The sequence below is a fragment of the Microtus oregoni genome, unplaced genomic scaffold, assembly GCF_018167655.1.
Source record: "Microtus oregoni isolate MIOR12 unplaced genomic scaffold, Mior012 000011F_ref0000422, whole genome shotgun sequence".
Classification (NCBI taxonomy): domain Eukaryota; kingdom Metazoa; phylum Chordata; class Mammalia; order Rodentia; family Cricetidae; genus Microtus; species Microtus oregoni.
The window spans coordinates 46698617-46709036 of record NW_024543070.1 but is presented as its reverse complement, the minus strand read 5'-3'; the positions used below and the strand labels follow the sequence as shown (position 1 = coordinate 46709036).

Here is a 10420-nt window from a genome sequence, read left to right as displayed (position 1 = left end):
AGTGTAAACAGCATGGCTGCCTGAGGTGACTGAGTCTGAGGCTTCCTGAGTTTGACTGGAGTCCCAGGCCTGCATCACAGAGCAGGGCAGAGTCACAAGGGTTCCTGAGGGTGGGGATGAGGGTGTGTCTCCAGCCCTTCCCCCACCCAAGGAGCTCTTCAGAGCCCTCTGCCCAAGCCTGCTGCTCCCCTCCTCCATCTGCTCCTAACTCACACCTTCTTCCTCTGGGGAACTTTCTGTTTGCTTCACCAGCAACCCAGGTGGTCACCCAACCCTCTTGCTGTTTGGAGAACCTGATTTGGACCTCAGCGGTTCCAGTACCTCATGGTGTCTGGACCTTGGCTTTTGCTCAGACGTTGATAGCCTTGGGGACTCATATCCTCATATATGGACCACCTGAGGCATGGTTATTCCCTCTGCCTATTTATCTTTGTGAATATGCACTAGTAAATGTTCTCATTTTAGTTTCCTTAATGTCTTTAGTCTGACAGACAGAGTCAAATCGCAAAACTGATATAAATATTAAATGTGTTTTATTGAATCCTGTATTCTTGGATATGAGTTATACCATCATTCCTGGCAGTTAATGAACATCAGTTGCATCAAGGCTTTGATTATGCTCTAGACATACATAAACCCTTGGACAAGCCAGGGTACTGTTTTGGTGCCCAAGAAGAGTCGATCTTTACTCCCTTACCATCAGTTACGTCATTATTATCGACCCTGACTTCTTCCTACTCTACCTATACAGAGACTCTCCCTGCCTGTGTTCGCAATTGCTTCGGAGTTTCGTGACTCACTCAGGCAGGCTTGGCTGAGAGTAAGCTGTGAAGGAGACAATGGCAAACACCCATAATCCATTGAATAACCAAAACCCACCCATATCCCATCTCTTTGGAATGTGGGCGTCATTCTCTAGACTCCTTCCTGCTGTCTGTGGGCACTGGTGTCTTTGGGGGAACCTAGAGAAAACCAGGATAATTGGTAAGTCTTGACGAGAGTAGTCTGTGAGATTGGATCATCTCAGCCAGCAGTCTTGAAGCTGTTTTGGATGCTGAATTCTGAGGAGACTGTAACAGGCATTTTGAGATGCTGGATCACCTGGGCCATCCATTTTCACTGGTGGTTGGTCCCCTTGTTCTGAAAATACATAAACTTTTAAAGGTAACATACATATCTATATTAGTACAAGTATAGACTGTACTAATATACACATGATTTGTGTATATTAGTTTTGTACACATCAGCCAAAGATGATATTTTATGTTTGAGCAAGTAAAATACACGTTACATGTTTTGTAGGTATTCTAGGCTTATTTCTTTGTGTCTATAGCCAGGATTTTCGAGGGGTCCCTCCTGATCAAACCTGATCCAAATCAACCTGAAATGAATCAACAACCTCTCATTCCTATGGAAATAAAAGCATAACTTCTTCCCTAACATAATACATTTGTTCACTTACATTTTCAAGTTAAGACGTTTTAAAATACATATGTTGGTTTAATTTAGCAGTTTCTCTCACCCAATGTCTCTAAGCAGAGCAGTCTCCTGTATCTAGAAGTGCCCTGTTCCCAGATTGCGCTAAACTAATCCCAATGTGACAGAGCCCCCACCACAGCCTTGTCTATGAAGCCTGCGCTGGTCCTTAGTGCAATCTAGTGTGCCCAGCCTTTCACACTCTGTGACTCGCTACAGTTTGCTGGTCCCAGCAGCCTTCCCTGTAAACCCGCTGGCCCTGAGCTTCCTCTGGCTTGCCTACCAGGATGCACTGTTCCATGACCAGCCTAGTTGGGCACTTGCCTGTAAGGTTGTCCTGATACCAGTTTGTACAGTTCTTTGCAACAACTGCAGCCAGCAGAGTAAAAATACATGGGAGAAAAAAGTTTATTTCTACACAACAAAGTAGCTTGTGTTGGTTTAAGCTTCTGGAGTCTGACCCTGTGTTTTATTTTAGGCATAATATGTATGCATATATACGTGTAGTAATAAGGGGAGGCGGGGCTGCATCCCCAGCACCCCGGCAGCCTGGCTAGCTTATGCTCCGAAATAACAACACACAAACTGTATTCATTTAAACACTGCTTGGCCCATTCTCTTCTAGGCTAATTCTCACATATTAATTTAGCCCATTTCTAATCATCTGTGTATAGCATCCCAAGGTGCGCTTACCGGGAAGATTCTAGCCTATGTCCATCCTGGGTCGGAACTTCATCCCAGGAGCAGGGCATGGCGTCTCTCTCAGGCGTCTGCTCCCGAGAGGAGAGCTGTCGACACTGAGCTCACTTCCTGTCCCTCCCAACGTTCTGTTCTGCTTACTCCTCCCACCTATCTTCTAACCAATAAAATGGGCCAAGGCAGTTCCTTTATTAGCCAATGACCTTCCTCCATCATATACGTATACATACATATATATACATATACACATATATAAGCCAATATATACATATATTTTTTTGTTAAATCAGTCTGGTCCACACTGCCTGTCCTAGGATCAGTCCTGTTTTTGCAACTGATCTGGCCATAAGCCCCACTGTGGTGATTTGAAAGAAAATGCCCCCCAAAGGGAGTGGCACTCTTAGGAGGTATGGACGCATTGGAGGAAGTGTGTCACCATGGGGGCAAACTTTGAGGTCTCTTTTCTCAAGCTTCACTCAGTGGGACAGTCCGTCCACTTCCTGCTGTGTGCAAGATGGAGCCCTCTCAGCTCCAGCACCATGTCCGCCTGCACACTGCCATGTTCCCCATCTTAATCATAACGGACTGGACCTCTGAAACTGTGAGCTACCCTCAATTAAATGTTTTTTTTATAACAGCTGTTGTGGTCATGGTGAGCCCTAACTAAGACACCAACAACTAACTCAGGTCTCCTCACAGCAATGGTGAACCCTAACTAAGACACCCACATTCCTTAACTTTCCCCACCCGAACCTCTTTCGCCAGATTGTATGCTGGCCACATTCACCCTAGTCTGTTTCTGGTGTACCTTGGTTCTGACTTTCTTGTGAGCTTGTCCACATGAAGCCAAATTTAAAGCACAAAGCTAAATATAAACTGAGTGCATGTCTGGTATTCTTGGGAATAAGCTTTACATTGTTTTCTGGCTGATGAAACTTATTACACATTGAGAATGTCTTGTACCCCACACAGACATGTGCACATATTCTGATTTGTCCAACTGAGGACAATTTATGAAGAGACAGTTTTCTGATTTGATTGTGCCTCTTATTAAAGACATTACAGGGGGGCTGGAAAGACGGCTCAGAGGTTAAGAGCACTGACTGCTCTTCCAGAGGTCCTGAGTTCAATTCCCAGCAACCACACGGTGGCTCACAGCCATCTGTAATGAGATCTGGTGCCCTCTTCTGGCCTGCAGGCATACACGCCAGAGCACTGTATACATAATACATAAGTAAATCTTAAAAAAATAAATAATTAAAGACATTACAGGCTGATTCACATGCAAAATTTACTAACTGATTTGAAAAGAATGTGTATAAAATAACTTCACGTCTTGGGCCTATGTTAATGGAAGAGATGGCCGTTCTGTACTTAACATCTACCGTGATCTTACAGTCCTCAGGCAGTTAATGTCTGAGCAAAAGCCAAGGTCCAGACACCATGAGGTACTGGAACCGCTGAGGTCCAAATCAGGTTCTCCAAACAGCAAGAGGGTTGGGTGACCACCTGGGTTGCTGGTGAAGCAAACAGAAAGTTCCCCAGAGGAGGAAGGTGTGAGTTAGGAGCAGATGGAGGAGGGGAGCAGCAGGCTTGGGCAGAGGGCTCTGAAGAGCTCCTTGGGTGGGGGAAGGGCTGGAGACACACCCTCATCCCCACCCTCAGGAACCCTTGTGACTCTGCCCTGCTCTGTGATGCAGGCCTGGGACTCCAGTCAAACTCAGGAAGCCTCAGACTCAGTCACCTCAGGCAGCCATGCTGTTTACACTATGGAGAAGATTCTCTCATCTCTGAATAGCCTCGCTGAGACATGGCTGACCTTTGGCTCAGCTTCCTATCATATAGACCTCAACGACACCTTACTAGGTGGGCTGGGGTTGCTGCTTCTCTATGTCTGCTACCTGATTGTGAAACTGGTTTTACAACTACTGTGGAGAAAGAAATACACCCAAAAGGTAAGGAAGTAGGGTGGGTTCCCAAGAGACAGAGTCTTCGTTGGTGAGCTACACATCTGTTCATTGGCTATGGGATGAGCTTGACTGTCAGAGGGGTGTCTGAGATGGAACACTGAGGAGAGGGGAGGGGAGGGGAAGGGATGGGGATGGAAGGGAGGGGAGAGGAGGGGAATGGAAGGGAGGGAAGGGGAAAGGAGGGGAGGGGAGGAGAAGAGAGAGAAAGATGGGGAGGCAGAGGAGGGAAGGGAAGGAGAAGGAAGGGAAGGGGAGGAGAAGGGAGGGGAGGGGATAGGAGAGGAGAGAGGAAGACAGGGGAGGGAAGAGGAGGTGTAGGGAGAAGAGACCACTGTTCTAGGAGGTCTTGAGAGGGATGCAGGGAGGACTGAGCTTTCTGTCTGGGACCCATCTGTGTGTGGCTGAAGTTCCCAGGACAAAGTACAAAACTGGTCCTAGTGGCTTGGCTACAGTCTTTTGCTCTCAGAGTGAGACCAGCCTCTCCTGACTCATGACCCCACGGTCCATCCCCACATCGTGTGTCCTTTCCCCTTCCTTCTTCCATGCTGAACTGGTCAGGATCCCAGTGCTGAATGTTGGTGATGTCTCTGAAGAGAACATAGTACCCAGTCCTTGGCCCCAGGACTCAAGCTTTAGTAGGAGCACAGGTGTAACCTCTGTCCTCAGAGAGGACACCACGTTGTCCTTTAGTTTTCCAATGGAGGAGAGTGAGAATAGCTAGTCACCTTCGCAGTTAATCCTGGGACAAGCATCTCACTCTGCAGAGGACCTCGGGGTGTGCCTGGGTAGTGGAGGTCTGGACATCTTAGAGAGAAGTAAAGCCAGGAAGTCCCACACACTCATTCTACCCTTGTGTTAACAGCTGCAGGAGAAAGCCAAGGAAACCGGGGCGGCTCTTAAAGGTAGGTGTCTGTCTTTGACCTCGTCTTCCCAGGCTCCCCAGCATGTCCTTTCCATAAAGTTAGAGGTCTCTGACCCGAGGGTGTCACTTGCTATACATGGTCCCCTCGTCAGGAAAGAGAAACTCATATAAAGACAGTCAGACCCAAGAAAGTTCTCTGAGTGCCCTCCATCCCATCAGGCTTATGAAGCAGGGACAGTCCTGGGCAGTGGGCACTGTCCCTCGGGGCTCCTGTGGGATGCGGAGGAGGGTGTGCTGCTGCTTGGGGCATAGGCTATGTCCCCTGATGCTGTGTTCAGTGCTTCATCCCTGAGAGCTCAGACCTGAAGGGAGCCACTGACCAGCGTTTCCTACTGTGGTTTTGAGTTTCACGTGAGGCCACAGGTGGAGGGATTTGCAAATGGGGCTGCGCAGGTGTGGCCATTCTGAGTGTCCTCGTGGTTCTGAGTGCTTTCAGGAGTGACTAGCCTCCGTGTTTTCTTCTAACTTCACTCCTGTGTGATCCTCATGTCCCCCTCCATTTCACCTAGTCCATGGTCTTGCTTTTTTAAGGTGATGGAACTGGCCAGAGAGCAGAGGAGAGAGGGGAGCTGCAGACAACCCAGCAAAGGTGATCCGTTTATGCCTCTCCTGGTCCCTTTGCCCACATATCCCATGCTTCCCAGGAATCCAATGCATCCTGTCCTTGTCAGTGGAGGAGTAGATGTGGCAACAGGGCATGGGAGGAGGGTATAGAGGAGAGCCACGGATGGGGCAACGTGAAGGGACACCCCGGGTGTCTGCACTCTGACTAGGCGAACAGGCCCTCGTTTCCACAGGCTGATCCCAATTGTAGCTTGAACCTCTTCTCTCCTGCAGACCCTTGGGAGAGCTGGATGATGCCTTTCAACGTGGATCGCGACATCCAGATTCTCTCTTCAGCGAGTGTCCCAGAAGCGCCAGCAAGGTCAGTTCTCTGCTCTCCCAGGCCACCCCCGAAGATGGCACTGCCGCTCCATCCTGCTTGGCTTCCACAGCTCCTGTGACAGAGGGCTCACTTGTTCTGTCCCCTCAGCTCACAGTGAGCCAGCCAGGACGTCCAGCACTGGCCATTCCACCGAGCCCTTCCAGTCTCTCTCCTTTTGCTCCCCTAGAGAACTTGCTTTCTCCCACAGCGCTGGGTGACTTTCTGATACCGGAGCCAACGCCTCCCTTGAGCCCTGAATTTTTCCCGGACTCTACCCCACCCTATATACTTGCCTCTTTGACTCTTCCAACAGAAGAAGCACAGGACTCAGAAGTGGTCTTCCCACTGGAAGCCACTAGATCTCTGGTAAGCAGACCCAGTGAGGTGTCTGTTAATGTCACTGGCTATGAAAGACAACCAGCGCCAGACCCCTCCCAGCAGCGGCCTGCGGCTGATGAGCTGTTATCTTCCGATTTGGCACACTCCTTTAACCAACCTCTCCCAGACCCCTACGCTTCTCAAGTCCCCTTGTGGGGAGGCCGTCTAGAGTCTGGAAACTTCTTGGCTCCTGACTCTGATGCCCTGGTACGACTCAAAAGGCAGGACAGAAAAGGGGGTGATTTCCATACCACAAGCGATCCAGAGAACAATGAAGGTTTTATAAAGTCACCCCATTCTTTGGAGAAGCGGTCCTCCTCAGAACCATCGGCTAACCCGCAGGCTTTGCCAGCCTCTCATTTGGCAAGCAGCAAAAGCAAGCACATGTACCAGCAGGTCCCTCAATCCAAGACCTCTGGAGACGATGCAGAGTCTAACCCCTCCCTGCTCTTCTGGGGTCCCCCCTCTCTACACAGCGAGGCCTTGCATCCTACCACTCCTGCCGAGAGTGACCATTCCCCAACACCTGTCTACTTCAACAGTATGGCTGAAGCCTCCACTGCCATTACTCTCCCCACAGCTCCTCTGGTGACGGAAAGTCAGCCACAGACACAGTCCCGATCGCATTCCCAAGCTGACCCTCGCACTGAGTCTCAAGCTCAGCCTCAACCCCACACCCCAGTCTTGGTTTTGACACATTCTCCTCAGTCCCAGCTTAAAGTCTGTGGGGTGCAATTTCACAGAACTCAGGAAGCACAACCTCTTGGTCCGTCTGAAACACAGCGTCTGGAATACAACATCTTGAAAAAGGAGCAGGAGAAAGTGTGGGGTTTACCCTCTGTGGTCCAAAAATCCCAGGATACTTTTTGTCCCCCACCTCCCAAGCCCTCATTGGTGAGCCGGTCCTTCAAGTCCCAAACTCCCAGGCCCATCCTTCTTGGAGACTTTCCCCTCACCAACGAACTTCGTAAGAAACTGGAGCACCACCTCCGGAAGAGACTCATTCAGCACCGCTGGGGGCTGCCGCACAGGATCAATGAGTCCCTGTCACTAATGTACCCTCAGTCAGAGTTGATGGAGCCCTTGGAGTCAGGGAGGAGTCGTGGCCTCTCCTGGATCTCTCTCTTTAAGCATCGAGGCAGCATGGAGTCCTATGCCACAGTACTCAGTGGATCTGGAAAATCTCGCAATAGTACCTCAGAGAGTCATCCCCTAGCAGGGACTGAGGTCAAAGCACAGACATACAGTCAAGATACTGGCCAAGAAGACCATCTGCAGAATAACTTCCGGGAGGCCCCAAGGAACAGTCTAGCATCTGCTTTGAAGACAGACCAGGAGCATCTTGCTGGGAGTCGGTCAGACCAACTCTCAAGTCTCTTACTAGTGAGCCAGTGTCAGAAAAGGATTGAAAACGCACTGGAAGAACACTTCCACAAGAAAGCTCAAGAAATCCGCAAGGGTCAGATGCCCAGCACTGTGGAGAAATCCTGGCGCTCTATCAATGAGCCACAGCCTCCACCTGAGACAACCCCCGGGCAACTGAAAGATCTGGCACTGTTGGCAGGCGAGGAAGACGCACTGATAGAATACCAGCATGGTTTGTTGCTCAGTCAGAGCAAAGAAAAGGTCTTGGAAGAACACATTAAAACCTTCGGCAGGAGGATGACATTCGGTCTTCCCCAAAGAGTTGAGGAATCCCTAGAGTCCTACATGACACAAGCAGAACCGTCTCATTATTTCTCTCAGTTCCACGTTCACCCCCACACCGTAGCTGGAATGGATTCCGGCCAGTCCTCCAGGTTCCTGCAAAGACACCCGAGTGGAGACGGAATGAGGACAATGAATGCCGTGCCCACCCGAGGAAGGCGTCTTTCTGCTTCCTCACCTGTGGGCAAGATAGAGCCGGCCTCTGAGCACAAGAAAGGTGTTGTAGACAAACACCTCAGCATAGCTCAAAGTGACAGAGAGCCGATCCAGTCCTGGATACCCAGTACGGTAGACAAAAGTAGCCTGCAACAGTCTGGATCAAACAGACAGAGCCCAGAGCTGCCCGTGAGACCAGACGGGCCAACAGATGAGACACTGGCTTCCAGCACCGAGACACGGGGGCCTCAGGGGCAAAGGAGGAGCTGGAGAGATGGCTCCATGACTGAGGGGACCACAGAGCTACTCAAGGGACAGAAACACCCTGGTCTTCACCCACAGTCCCCGAAGATCTTGACTGTCCCCCAAGACACATGCTCCCCAGGAAGCCGTGGGAATCCATGTCAAGCCATGCAGGGAATATCAGTTCCCCACAACCCTGAAACATTTGATTCTAAAAGTCGAGTGTCCAGAGGAGTCGTGTTGCCCTCAGAGAGGGGGCTTCACATCCAGGCCACGGGCGTGCCTCACGTGTCCTCGGCCTCAGAAGAAATGACTTCCAAATGCCAGGGCCCCTCCAGTGGGGACAAGACAGCTTCTCAGGTGCTGCAGGTGTACTTGCCCACTGTGGGAGTCAGCATGGAGCCGGGACAAGGTCCCTGGTTTCCCCCACATTCCTCTAGCAAGTGCCGGAGCCAGGCGTGTTCCCCAGCTGCCAAGGGAGTGTCCCCACCGGCAGCCGAGTCAGGAAAATTTGGTGGAGGAGATGCAAGCTTAGGGTCATCCCAAACCAGAGGGAAGAGGCACTCTGTTCAGGCCAGGGCACCAAAGGAAACACACGGACACACATCTTCCCTGGCACTGACACCTAAGGGGCAGCCTCCAGAAAATCAATTCACCAACCAGGTGAAGTGCTTCTGGCAGTGGATGTCCCCTGGGAGAAAACACAAAGGTCAGGAAAAGTCCCTGGCCAAGGGCAACTCCTCATCACCATCTGGGAAGGGCAAAAGCCTCGTCAAAGAGAGATGTGAGTTTTTTGGGAACATTGAAGCTCAGAGTTGTGTGAGAGACCCTGGGGTGATCCTCAGAAAACAGCTAGGGCACAGGCATGGGACAGTCATCCCCTGTCCCCAGGCCACTGGGCCTTCCCTCAAGGGGTCTGAAGAAACTCAGCAGGCCCAGGCAGGGCCTGTCAAGAGGCATCACTCCCGCAGCCAAGGTGCCCACTCTCAAGTGCAAAGGTTTGGGTTCTGCAGCCCAGAACAAGGGCAGACAACCCTCAAGAGATGTGGCATTGCAGGAAAAGCTGAGGTGGTGGAGACCTCCCCGATACGTGCCTCACAGGGAACCCGAGTCCCGCCCAAATCAACTCTGTAGGCGTCAAGCTGGGCAGGGTGTCCGGGCTGCCCTTCTCCGCGTTGAAGGCAATGTTGGGAGGTCTGCTTCCATTACCCAAACAAAATGCTTGTCCAGATTTCCCGGGGACTATGTTTTCTACCCAACAATAATTTTTTCTTTGCTGACAGTATTGATTTTCCCAATAAATTTGCTGAAAATGTGTGTGTATGTGTATGTGTATATATGTTTGTACCAGAGCTGGACTTAGGGCTTCAGCTTTTACTCTCTGCCTCTTTGTGCTTCTTCCAAAAGACTCGCTATTTCCTGAGATTCCCTTTAAAGGATCTCAGGATCCTTTATCCACATACCAAGAAGAGATTCTTCATTCCCTTCTCTTCAGGGGAGGTAGCTTTGCTCTCAACCCTGTCTGTTAGCTCACAATTTTCCTCCCAGACCTTCTCTGTGTTCTTGAGACCACCTCGTTTGACAAGGGCAGGGAAGTTTCTCCGAGGGACAGATGTCAGTGCTCACATGTCATGGTGCAAGCCTTCCTTAAGTTTCCCCCTATTGCTGCAAAGGAGCCTGTGCGATTAAGGAAGAAAATCTAGATTGCTTAAACCAAGCCCTAGGAGCACCTTGTTAAGGTCATTGGATTACTGGTGGGGCAAGGAGTGGAGCATGCTGCATGGAGTTGGTTAAAAGGGAGACGGGGACATTTGTGTGGACGAGATTCAGGTAAGACATTCGGAGGATTGGAGGGCCAGGATGTGTACCGGGAAGAAGCGAATGTGTCATACTGCATGAACTAAAGTGGGGACCAGAGCGGCCCCACACACCACTTGGCAGTAG

The 10420-nt window shown here is 50.5% G+C and overlaps 1 protein-coding gene across 1 annotated transcript; it reads left to right on the top strand.

Moving 5' to 3' along the window:
• Positions 1–3944: 3944 nt before the first annotated feature.
• Positions 3945–9610, top strand: LOC121453223 (spermatogenesis-associated protein 31D3-like). Its single transcript, XM_041659746.1, has 4 exons — positions 3945–4130; positions 5008–5047; positions 5599–5656; positions 5905–9610. The coding sequence occupies exons 1-4, from the start codon at positions 3945–3947 to the stop codon at positions 9608–9610; spliced, it is 3990 nt and encodes a 1329-aa protein (XP_041515680.1).
• The last annotated feature ends 810 nt before the right edge of the window (positions 9611–10420 follow it).

What these genes read in the sequence shown, in the direction of transcription:
- LOC121453223 (XM_041659746.1), top strand. Translation starts at nt 3,945, where the DNA reads ATGGAGAAGATTCTCTCATCTCTGAATAGCCTCGCTGAGACATGGCTG. An exon ending in GAAAGAAATACACCCAAAAG is followed by an intron (nt 4,131 to 5,007) that starts GTAAGGAAGTAG and finishes TTGTGTTAACAG; the next exon opens with CTGCAGGAGAAAGCCAAGGA. An exon ending in AACCGGGGCGGCTCTTAAAG is followed by an intron (nt 5,048 to 5,598) that starts GTAGGTGTCTGT and finishes TGCTTTTTTAAG; the next exon opens with GTGATGGAACTGGCCAGAGA.